At 40.4% G+C, this 21,945-nt stretch overlaps 1 protein-coding gene across 4 annotated transcripts in view; it reads left to right on the top strand.

The window, feature by feature from the left end:
• The window catches only part of rad18 (RAD18 E3 ubiquitin protein ligase), a 40,878-nt gene that overhangs the window by 4,183 nt on the left and 14,750 nt on the right, over window positions 1-21,945 (top strand). For all 4 annotated transcript variants that reach the window (XM_034223915.1, XM_034223913.1, XM_034223914.1 and 1 more), the window contains 5 exons: window positions 14,575-15,011; window positions 15,803-15,902; window positions 18,231-18,418; window positions 18,905-18,975; window positions 19,822-19,882. In XM_034223915.1, coding sequence (XP_034079806.1) covers window positions 14,575-15,011; window positions 15,803-15,902; window positions 18,231-18,418; window positions 18,905-18,975; window positions 19,822-19,882 — 857 coding nt within the window. The remainder of the gene's footprint in view (window positions 1-14,574; window positions 15,012-15,802; window positions 15,903-18,230; window positions 18,419-18,904; window positions 18,976-19,821; window positions 19,883-21,945) is intronic.

Here is a 21,945-nt window from a genome sequence, read left to right as displayed (position 1 = left end):
GTCTAGCTATTTCAGGAACAGAAAACATTTTATAAACATACCTTTTATGGGTAATCCCTGTTTAAAGTGAACTTTTTGCACCTGCCATGTAAAATAGATGATAGTAAACCTCCTTGACTTAACTGGCTCATCATCCTGGAAAAAAATCAGCCAAATTATTTCTTCAAGTGCTGTTATCAGTCAGTAAGCTTGTCCCTTCTATCAATCACCTCAATGTTATAATCAACACTCTGAAGGTCTCCGTTCAAACTGTAGACTTTCTGATTGTCATCACTGTTATGAATGAGTAGCTAACACAGCTGCTCTTTCACCCGGATTTTAATTTCCTGTTCCTGTCTAGCTTTGAGCGCCTGAAAACATGGTTTTCCTTGTTGGGTGACTTTGTCATTGAGCATTGTTGTCTCAAACATACTTGTTTAGGAAAAGTTCATTTGCTAAATATATTACAATTTAAAACCTTTTTTCATAGATTTTTATGAAACTCTTAATGACATTTTTGACCTGTGTAAAAATGTGCCTGTACAGAATCATACAGGAAAAAAATATTTAGATAACCCCAGCATCTGTCAATACAGTTGCTATGTTTCCTGATGTTGGTTCAAAGGGTTTGTGGATTGTTTCTTTCATTGGGCCACTAAACCTTCTCACCGTAAAACATTGTGGAAGCTGTTTGCTAACGGCACTAATTTACTGCCATTAAACTAGATGCCAATTTCTTTAATCAAGTTTTTAGCTCTTACTGCACTGCTACACATTAATGCATATGACTGCAGTACCCAATTACCTTGCCGTTTCTCCTCATTCAGTGAATCTATTTACATGGATATAAATGGACTTTTTCATATAATTGTCATAGTAGTACTGTTTGTTTTAAATTAAATAATAATTCACTTCAATAGAGTTTAATTATTAGTGAGATATTGTAATAAATGTGGACAAAGTAATCATAGAATGAGATTGGCAATCCACAGAGGCCACCCAAAGGACTGGGGTCAATAAGTTTGTGTGTAAGTCACAAACTCCAAAAGTGCTATGGTCGCTATTCTTGCTCCCAGTCCCAATTATAAAAGATTATTCTTCACATTGTAGAGGGAATCAATGTCTGGGACGATTTTAGGTTCAATTAGAGTATGTAAATGAAGTAGATGCTATTGACTTTCTTGCTCTTTTGTTCACTACAGACCTGGGGCCTCATGTATAACGCCGTGCGTAGGATTCACGTGGGAAGGTTGCTTACGTAGTAGAAATCCGAAAAATAGGTCCATACATTTTCCGCCACTTCCCGATTCACCAAACATTGCGTACCGGCAAGGAAAGTGCGTATGGCACTTCCTACGCCGGTTTCCCTTTATAAATCACAACCGACTCGAAATGCGGTGCAGCTTTTGCGGGCTTCACGTAACGCCCATATTTGCCTATAAATAGTCAAAGAAACGCCCATTCCTTCATTCATTCTGACTGACTTTATGAAGAAGATCGCAGGAAATGACGACAGAACAGTTAAAAAATACATCTCACACCGTGTCAGATGTGGGTTATTTTGGGGAGGTGGAGATAAATCATATTGTTTGGTGGATGCAGTTTGAACCAGAGTAGCAGCATGGAGGTCGGATCGTCACCAAAATAAATAAATAAATGGCCCGAAAAAGGTTAATGACAAAAACAATACACATAGCCTTCCTCAGGCAGTGTGTGTGTACCGGGGACAGGTGACCCCCCCTTGATGAGAGACTGTAAGAAGTGATCGGGGAATCCCTCCGGAGTGGAGTCATGACAGCAGCGTCTCCACTGCAGCCTGTGCATCTCAACCCCCCCCCCCCCCTGCAGCAACCCTATATCCACCAGTTAAAGGAAATACAACTTATGTGTTGTGTTATATCAGCTGTACAATTTACCACATATGGTGTTCTTAGCTTCCATACCTCCTGTGTTTTACGAGCGACTTATCAAGTCTTGGCAAACGGCATAAAACACGATTAAACGTAATAGTATATAAAACCATGCTCGTATCTACAACCTATAGAAATGCAACACGGCGTCAGTTTAGACGTAATTCTGTCCTCCTGCTTACCGCATCATTTATGAGAAAACATTTCATAACATTAACACAACATATTCAAGGTGGTTTTAAATAACATATCCGTATTTATTTATTTCTCCAAGTTATGTTTTTGTGTGCACTGAGGAGTCTCAAACAGGCATTTGTTTAATCATTTTAAGATTGGCTTTAATCAATGTTTGAAAATGAATTCTTCATATATGATAAATGAGAGGTAACATTTTATTGATGGTATTATTTCCACATATTTTCTCTCCATTCTTCCTTCTGCCAACGGTGTCGCAGTTTCTCGTCTCTCCCGTTGTTGTGATTAGTGCGTACGCATGGGTTAGAGTTTGCGCGGAGGACCGCACGTTTTCCCATCAAGTTAGTATTTTATAAATCGCAAACATTGCGTAGAAACTCGCGTACGCCATTTTTTGAGCGTATATCGCTTTATAAATGAGGCCCTTGGACCTGTATCATCAATGAGACATCAAACTAAAGGCTTAGTCTTCCTTTCTCTTAAACAGTATCCCGCTCAAATAGTGAATATTGATGTGTTTCCAAAGGTGAAAATGTCTACTTCAATCAGGAGAGACAGGTTTTCTTTTGATATAACGATATATATTTATTGCCAGGAATACACAGATGCATGTAATGATGTTTGGCGATTAGACCCCGTTCGGGAGGGGAAAAACCGAACCGATGAATCCCCCTGGGGTCTAGACACTGGTGGTGGTGGAGGCTTGAAGGGATCGATGGTTGTCGGTCTGAAAAGGAGTGGTTTATCTTGACCCTAAATTTGGAAGAAGGGAAGGTGGAAGGGGTGGAGGAGGCCTGCGTTAAGTCATCTGAAATGACAACTGTGAGGAAGGGGAGAGAGCAGATTTAAAGGTTTAGCAATGCATAGGCTTGTGGGAATAGAGGCAAAGTGATAGGTTTAGCTGGGGAGTGACGCCCCCGATCACTGATTGAGAGGAGAGAGAGTAGTAACATGGGAATATGTGAATGAATGAGTAAAGACGGTCTTCCTGGTTGAACTTGCGCTAAGCTTAATTTGTTACAGATTTGTAATGCTTTTTTGTCCTGTCTCATTCATTGATAATTGATCATGTTCAAACGCATTGGTTTGCAATTTCTTTCTTAAATCCCGGAAACGAGGTGGCTTATTATTTATGAATGGCCTAAGTCTCCTTCCTCCTGCTAAATAATGAATTGTGGATACTATCAGTTTGAACTGTCATGTGTTGTTAAATCAGCTCTTTCATTTCCACCTAAAATCCCACGTTACATTTTATTTCTGAGGGGGAGTGATAGAATGTTTATTTTACGGTGCCAATGCTAGAACAAGGCAATAACAATGGAACGGCTCAAAGTTGTTCAATCTTTCTGTTGGTATTTCCATTACCTACCTTGTCTTAATGGACCAGGCAGAAAAGCTCGAGGTATATCTTGATTTGTATTGCTTGATAGAAAGGAACTTTTAAGCCACTTGAAATTGAATTAGTATGGTGATATAAAGATGTCTTTGGTTGGTAGTGTTTTTATCACCTGGCTGTAGCAAAGCATTAGCTGCTTGTCCCCATTATTTAGAATCAGAAACAGGTTTATTACCAGGTAGTAGGGTTGGGTATCGAGAACCGGTTCCGGTTCGGAACCGGTTCCAACATTTCGATTCCAACGGCATCATTTATAAATGTGAATTTCGGTTCCGCTTTTCGATGCCTGAGGAAATGTTTTTCGCCGCTCTCCGTAGCCTACTGTATGACTGCGGCGGGGCGGGAAATGTAGCGTTGTACCCATAGATATATATATAAACCATAGACTGTATATATAAATGGACGTAGTGTCCGTGACGTCACCCATAGGATTCTGCAGAGTTGCCGTGAAGCCCTTAGGAGGCGGAGTCGGCCACTAACGGCTCGACTGTGACGTCGGAGTCTAATCCCGCCTGGTCCAAATAAGGGCAAAGAGGCGGAGCCGAGGCGGGACCTGCTGCCTCCGAACTTGAAGTAAACCGAGCTAGCTCAGGCTAAGAAGCTAAGCTAACATGAAATACATGCATACCAAGTTACTGCTAACAGTGTAGTTCCCCTATATAAACGTTACACTCATAATCAAATGAGACAATCTGCCAGAGAATTAGCTATATTTTGTTATTCTTAATGCTTGTCATTCACACGTTGAGAAAAAACGGACTCCACCGCCCGGACCTAACGGAGCCGCAGTGGGCTAGCTCCGGGACGCCGGCTGGAGCTAGCCCCCTGCGGCTCCGTTAGCTCCGGCGGCCACCACTGGGATAATTGGGTCCCCTATTAACATTTGCTCCAGTTTAGCATTATGGGCGTCATAGCCATAGACTATAAAAGTCTTACCCAAGGCTGAATCATAAACTAAAATGTATATCAATCAATCAATCAATCAATGTTTATTTATATAGCCCAATATCACAAATGTTACATTTGTCTCAGTGGACTTTACAGTTTGTACAAAATATCAGTATGACAATACGACACCCTCTGTCCTTAGACCCTCACATCGTACAAGGAGAAAACTTCCGAAGAAAACCCACAGTTTAAAGGGAAAAATGGGAGAAACCTCAGGGAGAGCAACAGAGGAGGGATCCCTCTCCCAGGACGGACAGACGTGCAATAGATGCCGTGTGTAAATTTGAAAAGATAATACATTTGCAACATAGGTAGTCCAAATGTTTGGAAATGCATGTGTGTATAATAGGAAGATGAATCCACGAGGATATCCATCCAGGACCTATGATCCAGGACCACAGCCACGACTCAAGATCCAGGGCTCGCGATCCAGGACAGAGGAGCGCAGGATCATCCATGACTCCGGATCCCGGCGTATATAGACACCAAAAAGAAAGACATTTGGGGAAGCTGGGTTAATCGGAACATGAGAGTACACAGGTATAGACAGAGAGAAGGAAGAAGTAAGATGTCCCCCGACAAACTAAGCCTATATCAGCAAAACTAGGGGCTGAATCTAATCAGCCCTAACTATAAGCTTGAAGGTCTTAAGCGCACTCTTAAAAACGGATAGGGTGTCTGCCGCCCGAACACAAACTGGAAGCTGATTCTACAAATGTGGAGCTTGATAAGAAAAGGCTCTATGTATGCATAAAGGTAAAAAAAACAAACAAGCTAAGCTACCAAGCACACAAACACCTGCGAACGGGGTTAACATGTATAATATTATCATTTTAGACTTCTTGGAAGTTCTGTTAGTACATTCAAGCGCACAGCACGACATTTTAATTGTCTGGTATTTGTAACAATATTCCCTAAAAGGCACAATCACCACGAACACGGCTAATGTTAAAGGGTCAAGTACAGTACTATGACTAACTAACGTTGTAGCCTCTATGGTTGTAGCCTAGCAGAGTGGACAAGTTGCTGTTAGCTGACAGTGAGGCATGTACGTGTCCATCAACGTGACCACGCCCTAATTTATGCAACAACTTTAAGACCTAATATAAATAAAAGGGTCGTGTTAGAAAACAATTCACTCACAGATTCATAATCATGAAGGTGGAATCTAACTATATCGATAATAATATTTATTGCATCCATGGGTAGAAACATGTTTTTTTCTGCTGTAAAGTTGGGCATTTTAACATGGGGGTCTATGGAAATTGCTCCTTTCTGCAGCCAGTCCCTAGCGGCCCATGTATGAACTGCAGTGTGTTGATTGATTGATTGAAAAGTTTATTAACAGCTTGTATATTGGGTACAGTACAGTACAGCTCAAAACATACATTTGTTAAGGGGATGCAGACCAGAGAAAGACTTTCGTCTTGTTTACATCAGGGTCCCCCATTTCCAATTCATCATATCATTTAAGACCTATAAGACATATTTGACATACAGATGGCTTATTTACAATTGACATACAGGTGATTTTTTACATACAGATTGCTTATTTACAATTTTCATTTTAGATTTCGTTCTAATACATCCTAACCGGACATTTAAGACATACCAAGTCTACAGATATACAGTTAGTAACAGAGTCTAAAATGCGAGTATATACATAGATGGGGGGGGGGGGGAAGCTGTCCATTGTACGACAGGTTGAGATTTGTACCATTACCGGGGCCAGTTTTGCAATGCTCTCCCCCGAAGGTGCTCTTTAAGAGAGGTTTTGAAGGTAAGTATAGTTTTACTTTCCTTTACAGTTGTGGGAAGAGCGTTCCACCTTGATGTGGCATAATTGCAAAGCGTGTATTCCCCCTTTTTTGTGCCAAATCTGGGTTTCACATGATTTGTGGAGCTCCCTCTGGTGTTATGATCATGGTATTCCTTGACCTTTGGGAAGAATTTTGACATGTACATGGGTACCATAGAGGTGTAGTGGATCTTGTAGACCAGGCCCATTGCAAGTAGCTGTACTCTGTAGGGGTGTAACGGTTCACAAACATTTCGGTTCGGTACGTACCTCGGTTTTTTGGTCACGGTTCAGTTCGGTACGTTTTCGGTACAGCAGAATTTTTTTTCACAAAACAAAACATATATATATTTATTTTTATTATTATTATTAAACTGTGAATAATGTATTCACTCAAATAAATACAAAATATAATAAAATAAACATTAAGGTGCAACATTTCGATGAACTGAAATAATCTGTATTTGAACTTTACTGTACTAGTACTCACAAAACATAAACTATTAGTTTTGGGTTTTTAATTATTATTAAACTGTGAATATTCACTCAAATAAATACAAAATATAATAAAATGAACATTAAGGTGCAGCATTTCGATGAACTGAAATAATCTGTATTTGAACTGTACTGTACTAGTTCCTAAGCAGCCAGTTTGACATTAGGACTTGCTTGTCATTGTATTTTCATGTTTTTTTAAAGAAAGATGAACCTGTCCACATTGCTTGCCGAAAGGGCAGATCTGCTGGCACTAACAATGTCTCCTGATGTGGAGAAAACCCTCTCGCTAGGGACAGAGGTAGCAGATACAGCCAGGTAGCGCTTTGCTAACATGGCAACATAAGGATATTTGGTGTTTGTAATAGCTTTGGCTCGGTCTGATCTTTCTGCGAGTGGTGGAGGCTTAAATGCTAGTGGGAGTTGGGTTTGCACTTCAGTCTTTTTTCTTTTGGTACCGGTGATATTCACGTTCGGGTGATGCCTTTTCAAGAGTGTGCAAGTTTGATGTATTGCCAGCCGCGTAACCAATTTTAGTTGAACAATGCCGAAAAACAGCTTTGGTTCAGTCCATCTGTCTTTGTCCGTCATCCTTGTACGTAACTGTGAAACCAAAATGTTCCCAAACCGGAGACTTCAATGATGCTGGAGGATTTTCGAGCTCAACTTTATCTGGGTTCGCCATTCATTTTTGACAGTTCCTCAAATTACTGACTACATTTGAACGCATCCCTCTGACCAGCTCTCATAGTATGCCTCTCATCCAATGAAATGACTTGCTCGCTCTATGACGCGTTGAACCCAATGTGAGCAAATTACTCTGAATGCTGCGATGCAGCACCTGAGATTACTTCCAAAAAGTTATTCACGTTCTCAATTTTTTACGTTTAACGTTATATTCGTTCGGTACACTTCGGTACACACCTGTACCGAACCGAAGGGCCCGTACCGAATAATTTCGGTACGTGTACCGTTACACCCCTAGTACTCTGTCGTCCTACTCTAAGCCATCCTAGGTTGTCAAAGTGGGCAGAGGTGAGGTGGGTTCTAGATGAAAGGTCAAGCAGTAGTCTGACCAGTTTATTTTGCGATGTTTGAAGTTTTATTTTTAGCGCCTTGGAGGTGCTATGGTACCATGACGTGCAAGCATAGTCATAGTACCCTTGAATGAGTGCTCCTGCCAGAGTTTTCAGGGTGTTTTTGTTTACCAGAGAGGAGATCCGGTATAGGAATCTAGTTCTTTGATTGACTTTTTTTATTACATTGGATGCCATTTTGTCACATGAGAGGTTTGCCTCAAGAATAGATCCTAGGTATGTAATTTCCTTCTTACTTGTGACAATAATGTCACCCACTGCAACTGAGAAGTCGTCGGATTTGCTGAGATTATGTTTCGAACCGAAGAGAATGGACTCTGTTTTACCCAGGTGTAATGATAATTTATTATCGGCGAGCCAGGTGCAGATTCTGCCGAGCTTGGAGCTGAGGGTTTTTTCAACCTACAATCTGCTCCTGTCAGAGACCAGCAGGGCTGAGTCGTCCGCAAACAGGAACAAGTTGCAGTCACATGCTGATGACATGTCATTTACATAAAGTAGGAACAGTAACGGACCTAATATGCTTCCTTGTGGAACACCACAGCTCACTGGGAGGGGGGGGGACAGAGTACCGTTTACCTCCACCATCTGTTCTCTCCCCTCCAGGTAGGATTGCATCCAGCTCACCGATAGTTTATCAAAACCAATTGCTTTTAGCTTGTCAATCAGAATGGGGTGATTGACAGTGTCGAAAGCCTTTTGTAGGTCCAGCATCACCATGCCGCAGTACTTGCCCTCGTCCACCTCTTGTTTGATGTGGTCGCTCAAATAAAGAAGGCATGTGTCAGTGGAGTGGGATGTTCTAAAGCCAGATTGAAATTCATAGATTAGTTTCTTTTCCGCGAGGTACTTTTCGACCTGTTCATATACTATTTTTCCATGACTTTCGAGATGGAGGTAAGTATAGAAACAGGGCGGTAGTTGCCTGGGTCCAATTTGCTGCCCTTTTTGTGCAGGGGGGTTACTCTTGCAATTTTGAAGTCTTTGGGTACTTTTCCCTGTTTTATGGAGAGGTTAATTATGTGAGCTATGACTGGTGAGATGGCGGTTGCTGTGTCTCTGAGGAATTTGTAGGGGATATTGTCGTGGCCAGTGGCCTTGTTAGGTTGGAGGGCGCTCAGTGTACCCCTAGGTTTTTGTAGTAGGTCATGATGTGATCTACTCCAAAAAGCCCTGAGTGGGAGGGTAATTTATTTACAAGAGTTGTGGCTATGTTTGTGAAAAAAATGTTCAAGTACTTGGCCACATCCAGTTTGTCTGTGATGAGCCTGTTATCTGTCTTTATGTTTAAGTTCGAAAATCTCGTTTTAAGTTTTTTACTGCAGCCAAGCTGGTTATTGAGTAATTTCCAAAGTTCACGGGGTTTATTTTTGTTTTCCTCAGTTTTGACATTGATGAAATTCTTTTTGGCAGTTTTGATCATGGAGCTTACGTCATTTCTTAGTCTGTTTCTTTCAATTTTTAGTTCAGTCACGTGGGCCTGGAGTTCACTGCTCGTTAGGGGTGTAACGGTTCACAAACATTTCGGTTCGGTACGTACCTCGGTTTTTTGGTCACGGTTCGGTTCGGTACGTTTTCGGTACAGCAGAATTTTTTTTCACAAAACAAAACATATATATATATATTTTTTTTATTATTATTAAACTGTGAATAATGTATTCACTCAAATAAATACAAAATATAATAAAATATACATTAAGGTGCAGCATTTCGATGAACTGAAATAATCTGTATTTGAACTTTACTGTAGGCTACTAGTACTCACAAAACATAAACTATTAGTTTTGGGTTTTTAATTATTATTAAACTGTGAATATTCACTCAAATAAATACAAAATATAATAAAATAAACATTAAGGTGCAGCTTTTCGATGAACTGAAATAATCTGTATTTGAACTGTACTGTACTAGTTCCTAAGCAGCCAGCTTGACATTATGACTTGCTTGTCATTGTATTTTCATGTTTTTTTAAAGAAAAATTAACTTGTCCACATTGCTTGCCGAAAGGGCAGATCTGCTGGCACTAACAATGTCTCCTGCTGTGGAGAACACCCTCTCGCTAGGGACAGAGGTAGCAGATACAGCCAGGTAGCGCTTTGCTAACATGGCAACATAAGGATATTTGGCGTTTGTAATAGCTTTGTCTCGGTCTGAACTCTCTGCGAGTGGTGGAGGCTTACATGCTAGTGGGAGTTGGGTTTGCACTTCAGTCTTTTTTCTTTTGGTACCGGTGATATTCACGTTCGGGTGATGCCTTTTCAAGAGTGTGCAAGTTTGATGTATTGCCAGCCGCGTAACCAATTTTAGTTGAACAATGCCGACAAACAGCTTTGGTTCGGTCCACCTGTCTTTGTCCTTCATCCTTGTACGTAACTGCGAAACCAAAATGTTCCCAAACCGGAGACTTCAATGATGCTGGAGGATTTTCGAGCTCAACTTTATCTGCGTTCGCCATTAATTTTCGACAGTTCCTCAAATTACTGACTACATTTGAACGCATCCCTCTGACCAGCTCTCATAGTATGCCTCTTATCCAATGAAATGACTTGCTCGCTCTATGACGCGTTGAACCCAATGTGACCAAATTACTCTGAATAATTTCGGTACGGGTACGTGTACCGTTACACCCCTACTGCTCGTGCTTTTGGAAAGCATTGACTGACTTTTATGAAACTCAGAGCATTTTTTGTCTCTGGTTTTCATGGCGGTCAGTATGCCGGAGTGCATCCACGGCTCAGCGCGATTTTTTTATCCTGGTTGTTCTTAGGGGGGCCAAATCATTGAGTATTGCAGAGAATTTGTTTTTGAAACCAAGCCATGTTTCTTCAACTTGTGTACCACTGAGCTCATCTGACCAGTCCAGGCTCTCCAGTTCTAGGTTAAAGGCCTCGCTAGAGTAGTTTTTGAGGTCTCTAGATATGACTGTTTTGTGACAGCCGGCCCTTTGTTTTAGCTTTTTGCGGGTACAGAATATCATATAATGATCACTTAAACCGCATGCTATAACCCCTTTACTGGAGATCCTGGACTTGTCAGAGGTCAGAATGAGATCAATGGTAGTTTGTGTTGTTTCACATACCCGGGTGGGTTGGGTGATTAGCTGGCTGAAGCCGTGCAGATCACAAATCCTACTGAAGGACTTGAAGACGGACGTGTCTTTACGTTGCATATCCGTGTTCCAGTCTCCAATAATAATTGTCTCTACATCCCCCACATCAGCCAAATATCCATCTAATGTATCATAAAAGTCACTCTGTTCCGGTGGTCTATAGATTGTCCCGACTATTACAGATTTAGCATTGTCAAAAAGAATTTCAACCGACACAGATTCAATATTTTCATGATGCAGGTCAGTACGGTTTTTGAAATTGGTGTCTTTATGTATATACATGCAGACACCACCTCCATTCACGTTCCTGTCCCTTCTCACTACAAGATAATCTTCAATTTCAATCTCTGAATCTGTAATGGAATTGTCCAATTTGGTCTCAGAAAAGCATAATATGCTTGCCTTACCGTTCATGAATAGCTGCCTGAGTTCAGCCAGTTTGTGTCTCAGGCTGTTAGTGTTCAGATGAAAAATATGTAGTCCATTTTTGTTGCTTAAATGTACAATGTTGTCAGCTTGCAGATATTTGTCTTTGTCCGTTACAGCAACCGGCTTGCGGCCTGCCGTGGTGTTTGGAGCGGTGGGGTGGTGGGGGGAGGGAGGCTCCGTTGTAGCTTTAGCCGTTGATATGCTAGCAGGGTGGCTAACAACATGGCGGATATTTGTTCCCTCGGATATCGGTTATCTTCCTCTCGTCACTGCCTCATGCGTGTCTGTCTGCCGAGGCGTCCCCGGGGGAATGTCGAAGTCTCCGTTTATTCCTCGGTCTCCGCTGTCTCCACGGTCTCTGTTGTCGTCGCATAGTTGTCGCTGCAGCGGAAGAGATGCTAGTTGTGATGCTAGCTCCTCGAGCCTGCAGGACTGGCTTCTTGTCTGTACCGGGCCCGGATTCAGATGGATGTCTCCCGCTAACAATAAGACCAAGACGATCATACTTCTTCGGTCTAGTTTGCCTAACGGGGGTAAGTACTTTCGCGTCGGGTTTGCAGTTAATAATGCATGAATGCTTGCACTTCCAAAAGCGAGGCACTTCCGTATTGGCTTCCCGGCTGTTCCCCAGAGTTTGCCGCTTGATATAAACACGTGTTTATATATATCTATGGTTGTACCCAGCGCCATATTATATTATGCTATTATATGGCTCTGGTTGTACCTACACTTCCTACAGCGTAACCTGAGACCAGGGCCGGCCCATCACACTGGCGTTATAGATGTTCGCCTAGGGCGCCAGATCTGTGGAGGTGCTGCGCTGACAGCTCTGGGAGGAAACAAAATGTTTTGACCGTTGGTGCTCACCCTAATGTTCGGCCTTGATGTAACAACATTCATAATTAAGTAAATGTAACACCCTTTTCATCCCGGTTACACTTTTCATTTGCCCTGTACGATGGGCGATGAAAATGGGGGATGTTGGCTTATCTGGCACCCGCAGCTCACAGCCAATGTGCGAGTGAGCGAGGGAGAAAGGGAGGGTGCACCGGTACGCGCTGTTGTTATTAACATCTGGTGCTAGCTGCTCTAACGGAAGAAGAAGATGTTTCTACAATGATGTGGAGGGAGATTCCTCTCCAGTCAGACTGAGTGGCTGTTGCACTGTTGTAGCTTCAGTGGTTCTCAGGTTACAGTTACATAGCAGTGATTATAAACAGACTGATTAATGTGAATATTACTGTAAACTAACCTGTGTAAAAGTTTCTCGAATAAATGTAATTTTTTTGGTGGAAGAAGCATGTATCATTTTTTTACCCTGCCCCTCAAAGAATCGGAATTGAGAACCGTTAAGAACCGGAATCGAAAAGTAGAATCGGCCCGGAGCATTCGTCCAAAAAAAATCGACTAATAATGAAGAAAATTAACACAATAGTAATTTATGCACTAACTACATTACTACTTGTACTACAACATTTGAACAATCAATTCTTCCTCAATTGTTCATATTTGGTTTATTAAAATAATGATATTGTGGTCATTGTTAAAAAATGTCTGCTATTATTATGAGTATTATTATTTGTATAATGCACTTTCTGCCTTCCTGTCATTAGGAGTTAGAAATGTAATGGCTATAGATTAGATTAGAACCTTCATTATCCTAAACTGCTGGGACATTTCGCCAATACCTTTATATGTTCTACTCTTCACTTACTGTCAGCATAGGTCGGCATTGATGTACAGAGCCGACAGAAGACCTTGTTTATATTGCCATCATATTGAGAGGTGCAGTGACGCGTCCTGAAACCAGGAAGTAAGCTGCTGGTTCCCTCGACAAAAAGCAATGGGATTTCTCCACAGGGTTTTGGAAAATAGCTGGAAATAAGGTCTGTGGAAAACAAACCTGTTTGATAAATGCACGTTTTGTTCAGCCGGATAATCTCCACATGCTACCTTACTTTTATAATTTTCGAATCATAAATCTAATCGATAGATTATAAAAGGGTTTTAGGATGCGTCACTGCACCACTAGAAGCCAACTCCATCGATCAAGCTGGCTGAAACTTTCTCTCCCTCTTCTTCTCATGCTCCCTGTCACTCTCCTTTAACTCCTCCGGTGACTTTCTTTTACTTGAAGATTATTTTTTACCGCTGGTATTAAAAACATTTTGGCAAATAGTCTGTAGTGAAGGAGCGCGCTCCCGCTCACGGGAGCCTGCTTTTGCTGCGCTTCGCAGCAAACAGCTGTTTGCTTTTCCCCCAACAACGACAACCGACTCACGGAACGCTATGTTGTAGCGTTAATAAACGAAACAATTTAACAAAATTGCTAGTAAAAATACCAATACCACAAGAAACATTTTTTTAAACAATATTTTTAGTGGCCGAGCGGGCAAGTGGAAAGTACGTTATGCTGGCCCGGGGTGTCTAAATAGTGCTTCCGGGCCAGCGGGCCATTTATAATGTCGAGCCCTGCCAACCCTACCAGGTAGGTTTACACGTACGAGGAATTTGACTTGGTGTCATGGTGCATAAAAACAAGAATTAAAAACACAGGTAGAGAACTAGAAAATATTAAAAATAATTAAAAATATATAGCAAAATATAACGGTATTTACATTGCAATGGAATGAAATAGAGGAATAAAATATGGAATAAAAATCAGCTGTAATACAAAGTAATGTTGTACATTGTGTGCATTAATGTAAAGACAAGTTTTTAGAGACAAGTCGGAAAATTGAATTCAGACGAAGATGTTACAAAATGATCATGCGTCATGGTATTGTAATAAACAACTGTCACACATAACTACAATGCAATGCTTCAGAATGCTGTAATGTAGAATGATTTGAAATACTCAGGTTGTTTGAGTAAGAGTGCAGTTCTCATTTAAAGTAAACAGTTGGTTCCATTTTAGTGCAGAGTAATGGCCTAGCTACAATTTGTTTGCTTTCCTCATTTCCAGGAGTGTAGCCAAACTGCCCACTTTTTCTCACTCTGTAGAAAAGCAGCGAGATAATTGAGCAGGTGCAGTCTAACGTCAAAGAGCTTATTTTACTGTCTCCAGTGTTCATTGGCTCTTCTCATTTTAATGAGCTCAATATGTTTTTTAAGAGAGCCATAACTGCTGTACCTTATACTCAATGTAATGATACACTTGTGTCTGTGATGAATGTGCATTCGTTTTACTTTACTTTGCCTTTTCTTCTTCTTTCCAGGCAGCAGTTGTCAAAAGCACATTTTGACACTTCTCCAATATCCCCAAGTGCCCCAGCTTCAGCTGTCGAATGCAGAACTCCCAAACGGAGGGGCCAGAAGTGTAACCGTGCTGTTTTGAGTAACTTTTTCCAAAAGATGCCTAAAACATCTCCCGCCAAAAAAAACCGGCACGATGCTTCTGATTCTCATTTAACTCGGCGGGGGAAAATACAGACTGTACGCACCGACAATGCAAATGACGCTGACCTACATTCAGCAAATGCACGACTTCCAGTGGTTGTGAAGGAAGAGCCGAATGATTATGAGGAGGAGTCATCTATCCAGAAATTGATGTCAGTCAAACAGGAGGCTGCAGTAGTCCCGCACAGTATCAGCACCGGGCATGCAATGGCACATTCCTCGTCACTATCGAATGACATAAAGCCCGTAATCAAAGGTGAAGCCTTTCTACCTGTAGATGAAGAGCGCTGCATCATCCAGTGTGACTCACCCTATCTAGTTAGCTTCTTAACTCACTCCCAAATTCACAGTCTTACTCAATATGACCACAACGATGGAAGAGCTGTTTGGTAATTATTGCATTAGATCAGTTGTATACCGTAACATGAGCAGAAGAGACTACAGAACAATTTGATGATGCCACATACTACATGGGAATAATGTAAAAGCTGATGTCATTTACTGTGACCCTATTTATGGATTACATTCACTTTTCAATTCAAAAATGTGTCTCGTGTGTACAAAGCAGGCGAAACAAGGCCTATGTCTTAACTTGATGGTCAACACTAACTTATTTAAAGCTAATTATCCAATCATTATACAATATTTACATTCTTCATACAAAAAACTGAGTAAATGTTACCTTTAGTTTTAATGTTGTTTGACCTCTGCGTTCTATACCTGGTTAGGATTTCCAGAGTAGTGGGTGTTATCGATATGCAGTTTTGTGAGCATTCACTGAATCCATTACTTGCCCACTACTCTTGCTTCTATTTAAAAAGAAAACTCCTTTTAATACATTCCTGCTTAAAGCCATTACACTGAAGAATAACCATCTTTACTTTTGTGTAAGTCATTTTCGTGTGTTTGCATACAGAACTTAGAAAGGGTCCGTTTGGTGCAATCCTTAAAAATCATTGGAATCGGAATGTATCTGATATGGATTTAAAATGTTTTCTTTTTTTCTAACTAAGCTGCTTGTAATATCTTTACCATTTTGTTTTTCAGTGGAGTGCCCTGTGTGCTCTGTAAGTGTGCTGCAACAGTTTATCAACAAGCATCTGGACACGTGTCTGACCAGTGGAGACAGGAAGGAAAGCATGAGGAGGTAACATACCTAACTGAACACTTAAGCAAAAGCTATCTTCCGCTGTAATGCTCTATCGTCTCTATTTGTCAAACAAAAGACATTTTTAAGATTTTTGGAAAATTAGAATGATGAGAGAGGTGTAAAGGTTTGCACTGATCTTATAAAGATGCCATGTCACAATTACTAAAAAAACATATAAAGATCTATTTATGTATTGTATGAATGTTTAGACTGGACCTACTTGCACATGTAGTGGCGTTAGATTGCATCGCAAAAATGTGTAAAAAGGAAAACTACTTTTTCAGGGTTGATGAGGCTACACCAGCAGTTTTCCCTTACTTCCAGTATACAGTATATGCCAAACGATGTACTTTAAATGTCCTGGATCTACAGTTTGTATATTCCTTTTGGTATAAAGAGATGACACTTGATTTTGTGTCTCAGTGTAAAATTATATATTGCTAAGTATTGGACTGTCACTTCAAGGTTACAAATTAGTAATTGATGTACATCATTTATTAGACTGTGTCTGTGACATCATTTGAGAGACTGATCCTTGTCACTGGCCTTTAAACATTATCCAAGATGTCCATGCATCATATAAGAGGTTCTGTCATACTGTAGGTGATTTTTGAAGCAGTGCAAAATACTTGATCTGGAGCAAACCTTCAGGTCACAATGAGTTGCTGAAGTTTTTATATTCTGGTCATATCTAACCAGCCTGCATGAGGGGGATTACCCTTGATACCAACCTTAATAACGTGCACTAAATGTCTTAAATTCAAGACAAAGCAGGGCTCGACATTATAAATGGCCCGCTGGCCTGGAAGCTAGACTATTTAGACCCCCCGGGACTATTTAGACCCCCCGGGCCAGCATAACCTACTTTCCACTTGCCCCCTCGGCCACTAAAAATATTGGTTTAAAAAAAAAAAAATGGTCCTGTGGTATTGGTATTGTGACTAGCAATTGTGTTAAATTGTTTCGTTTATTAACGCTACAACATAGCGTTTCGTGAGTCAGTTGCCGTTCTTGGGTGAAAAGCAAACAGCTGTTTGCTGCGGAGTGCAGCACGAGCAGGCTCCCGTGAGCGCAGCGCGAGCAGGCTCCCGTGAGCGGGAGCGCGCTCCTTCACTACAGAGTATCGCGCCACCTAACCATTCGCCAAAATGTTTTTAATACCAGCGGTAACCGGCCAACGCCAGGCAAAAAACAATCTTCAAATAAAAGAAAGTCACCGGAGGAGTTAAAGGAGAGTGACAGGGAGCATGAGAAGAAGAGGGAAAGAAAGTTTCAGCCAGCTTGATCGATGGAGTTGGCTTCCAGTGGTGCAGTGACGCATCCTAAAACCCTTTTATAATCTATCGATTAGATTTATGATTAAAAAATTATAAAAGTATGGTAGCATGTGGAGATTATCCGGCTGAACAAAACGTGCATTTATCAAACAGGACCTTATTTCCAGCTATTTTCCAAAACCCTGTGGAGAAATCCCATTGCTTTTTTTCGAGGAAACCAGCAGCTTACTTCCTGGTTTTAGGAGGCGTCACTGGCTGCACCTCTCAATATGATGCCAATATAAACAAGGTCTTCTGTCGGCTCTGTACATCAATGCCGACCTATGCTGACAAGTAAGTGAAGAGTAGACAAGATAAAGGTATTGGCTATAGGCAAATGTCCCAGCAGTTTAGGATAATGAAGGTTCTAATCTAATCTACTACATAGCCATTACATTTCTAACTCCTAATGACAGGAAGGCAGAAAGCGCATTATACAAATAATAATACTCGTAATAATAGCAGACATTTTTTAACAATGACCACAATATCATTATTTTAATAAACCAAATATGAACAATTGAGGAAAATTAGGAAGAACTGATGATTCAAATGTTGTAGTACATGTAATGTAGTTAGTTCATTATTAGACGATTTTTTTTGGATGAATGCTCCGGGCCAGTGGTTACAATGGTGGGGCCAGTGATAATACAATTCCACCGGCCGGTGGAATTGTGGTTAATTTTACCCAATGTCTACCCCTGCAAAGTATATAATATAAAATAACACATTTGACAACCTTTCTGAATTTAACAGGGTTCTAGAGTATCAGAGGTTGTTCCTCCACTCGGCTGATGAATTGCAACTCCCTTCCATTTATTCATTTTATCACCCATTTCATTTTGTTATGACCTCTGCCGAAGTCATATCATTTTTAGAAAAATATGATACTTTCATGTAGTACAATCAAATGCTTTTCTGAGCCATCAGCCACCATCAGGCATTATCAAGTTGTATCTGGTGATAATTGAATCTAATAAAAAAAATCCTATCCATATGTCTGTTGCAGCTCTTTATGCAATACGAGACGTCCAATGACGAAGGTGGTGTACAACCTGCTGTCCATGCAGGAGCTGAAGAGGAGGCTGAAGAAGTGCCATCTCTCAATGCAGGGTCCTCGAGACCAGCTGATCAAAAGATACCAGGAGTTCGTCCAGATATACAACGCCCAGTGTGATTCACTAAACCCAAAACCAGGTGAGGGCATTTGTCCATTATTCCATAGGGGTGATACTGTATTTATTTGCATTCATGCGTGTATAGGTCGACTTACATGACTTGTCTATGCATCTAATTGTATTATATAAACTCAATCACAATGATATAGTGTGAGGAAAATGGTGTTGACTGAATCACTTAAACATTCCCTCACAGTTCTCATTATACATGCATCTTAGTTTCACACCACTTAGTGAAATCTTCACAGCCCACAGCAATATGCTTGGCTAGACACTTTATATATGATGAATAAGCATGCCACCTCCACAAGATTCAACCTATGGAGGTCTGAGATCACTGTTGTGTTTTAAACCTTTTTATTAAAACTAGAACATTTTAAGATGTGTGCACAAAATGTATCTCACTGGTGTTTTTGAACTGCGACCTAATTGGTCAAAGGCTTTTTATTTGTTTGAGTGCACATTTCATATAAAGGACAATATTTGTGCTTTCCTCTGTCAACAGCTGAAGATATTGCCAAAGATTTAGAGTCCAACGAGAAGATCAGGAATCAACTGAAGGCTAAAACCAAACCTGTGTGTAGTAACTGTTTACTGGGTTTTGTGTGGGCTAGAATTACATGTTATTTTTCTCAAGATAATGTTATATGCCACTTATGCGACTGTAGAACATGAACATTTTAATGAGGTATCGTCACTTAATCGACAGTTGGTGATTAGCAGGGTTCTTACGGTCATTAAAAACCTGGAAAAGTCATGGAAATTCTAAATGCAAATTCCAGGCCCCGGAAAAGTTATGGAAAACAATATATTTCCCAAGGTTTTGGAAAAGTCATGGAAATGTTACTAAAGTTGCATCAAATATAATTTATATTTTAGCTAATCGCCTAAATAGTAATACTATAATGATAATAAATACTGTATCGTATAGTAATGAAACGTAAAATGGCATTTAACTGTCAAGGTATTTTGCTGGTGAGAGATTTTAGTGGCTTTAGCCTGTAGAAGCTAGTAAGCCTATTTGATTTGTTTTAGATAGGCACAACATGTTTCAGACCTTATTTTCCTGTTCCATGTTAAAATAAACAATTTTCAGTGGTACCGCTGAGAAAGAGTAATTTTTTTGGTCATGGAAAATTAGGTAAATGTCATGAAGTCATGGAAAAGTAATTGAAAATCATTGGTGAAAAAGTGTATGAACCCTGGACTAGAATGACATGTTATTTGATTTATTAGAATGGGCCATTACATATGGCATTGCATGCAGGTTTGCAAAAAACAATACAGACTACCATTGATAATTTAAACCAAACTACAGGAAAGGTCTTTCTAAATATTATGTTATCATATGTTTATTTCTTTAAGGACTGTTAGTCAATGCTAATCATCCTGTCTTATTTTCTCAATTCTAATTTCTTGCAGGTCATGGTTTTCACAAAGAATCAGTCTGAGAAGGATATTGATGACGTTCACTCCAACTACAGTAAGATTTTTGTTTTTTTTCAGACACTTTCGATCTGTTGACACTTCAGGAGTTTGTCTCTGCTGTCAACTGATGAAACTGTCAGGAAATATCTATAATTGGACCTAATAATCTGTGATTTATCATGATTAATCTACTCATTGAGATACTAGTATTTGTAGATAGAATAAATACATGTGTGAACTGGCTAGTGCATGCTTCAGCATAATGCCTTTCCTTTATTTTCAACACGTCTTGAGAACAAGTGCTGGTGTGCAGTCCAGTGGTCCGTGCTATTCTTGTATTTTGTGGCAGTTCCTCTGCTTTCTGTTCCTTTTCACTTCAATGCAATTCATGATAATGATCCTTGCTGGAAATACAGGAGCAACTTTGAGTCAAACTTGGTAATGATATAGTTTGTATTATTCCTTTTTTTTTTTACAGTTCCCTCATTTACTGTGTGCATTAAAGCTTTGGTGTTAACATCCCCATTTCAAAGTTATAAAATCTAGACCCGCAGCATCAGACAAAACATAAATGCAAGTTATTATCTGAAAGACGTGGACCGCTTAATATAATTCAAATTGACACATCTTGTTCACTGAAATGGTTGGTAACTGCTTGTTGCTTTCTTCTTTTGAGTGACACCATGTATTTCACAGCTACTAGTACTTGGAAACACTTTGGTGGGATTTTCCATTCTAATAAAGTGGTGTAAACTCCTGCTCTTGTAAGACTAAGGAGGGCTACTCTTACGGCCCGTCCACACACAGGCATGAAAAAAATCTTTCAAAGCTTCGCCCATTCACTTGAATGGGGTGACGTAGAAGATTTTGAATCTTCGCCGAACTGCATTGTGGGGAGCGGAGCATGGCTTTGCAAGCATCGTGAGCATCAAAAGTTGAGCAATGTTCAACTTTTGATGCTCCCGATGCTTTCGAAGCTGGCATCAGCCAATCCAATCTCGTTTATGCAAATCCCGCCAGTACAAGCGCTAGCCAATCAAACCGCGTGCAAGCAGTTCATTTCCTCATATTCCAAACGAGAAATGACGGTAGCAAATCACCCGGTTCTTTACGACCAGAACTATTTACCGGGATACAAACCGGAGGAACCAGGCATGGAGGGAGGTGGCAGAGACAGTGGGTGAAACTGGTAGGTTTTCGCCTGTTTGGGGATTTTATATCCAGTTTACTTCGTTTTAACATTGCTATTGCTTTGTATGTCGGGGGCGGGAGATTCATGTGATTGGTTGTTGGTCGCGTTGCTCGCAAAACATCGCCAAGCTTCAGACACGCCCAGCATCAAGATTTTGAAAGATTTTTTTCGTGCCTGTGTGTGGATGGGCCGTTAGTACTCTATCACATTCTACTTTTTGGAGTGAGTTTGGAGATGGGAGTCATATTGGGTTCACCACTTAAAAGAAGATGCTAGGCAAAGCAGTAAAGGCAGCATAGCTAGACAATTACTTTCCACTTTGGTTCTCCAGTACAGTTCATCTCGACATTTAAGACATTCTCTATACACTCGCTCAAAGAATCTTGTATTTCCTTTTCATTGCCTTTTCTTTTTGTTAGGCCTTTTTCCTTTTAAAAGAGATGTACAATATAGCATGAGACAATGACAGGATTTAAATGAAGCACCTCTGATTTGATTTCCCCACAGGCAACATCAGGTGGTAAAAATGTTGTTCTTTTTATCTGAAGGTTTGTGTTTTATTCCTTTCCTTCTAACTTCTGAGGCAATTTGAAGCCTGGCAGCCCACCTCTGCTTTGAAATTCTGTTGGAAATCCTGTTTGATGATTTAGATTTTCTGTTACAATACCTCAAAGTACCAAAAGGCAAGTCTGTCCTTGAGTTATTAACATCAGGCGAAAAATTGGTCTGGGATGATTTTAAAAGTCATATCTAAGAAAAGGACCTCTCAGAAAATGCCTTAAGACTAGACACGTTTTCCAAAGATCCATCAATGCATTTATTTTTCCATTTCCAGGCAGCTCTAGTTCAGTAGGAAAATCCTCAAGGGACATGCATTTGGCTTGAGAGGTAATCCAAGTGCATTATGTTATTTTTGTCAATTTGAC

The sequence above is a fragment of the Gymnodraco acuticeps genome, unplaced genomic scaffold (genome assembly GCF_902827175.1).
Source record: "Gymnodraco acuticeps unplaced genomic scaffold, fGymAcu1.1, whole genome shotgun sequence".
Lineage (NCBI taxonomy): Eukaryota > Metazoa > Chordata > Actinopteri > Perciformes > Bathydraconidae > Gymnodraco > Gymnodraco acuticeps.
This window is presented reverse-complemented; position numbering and strand designations above follow the sequence as displayed.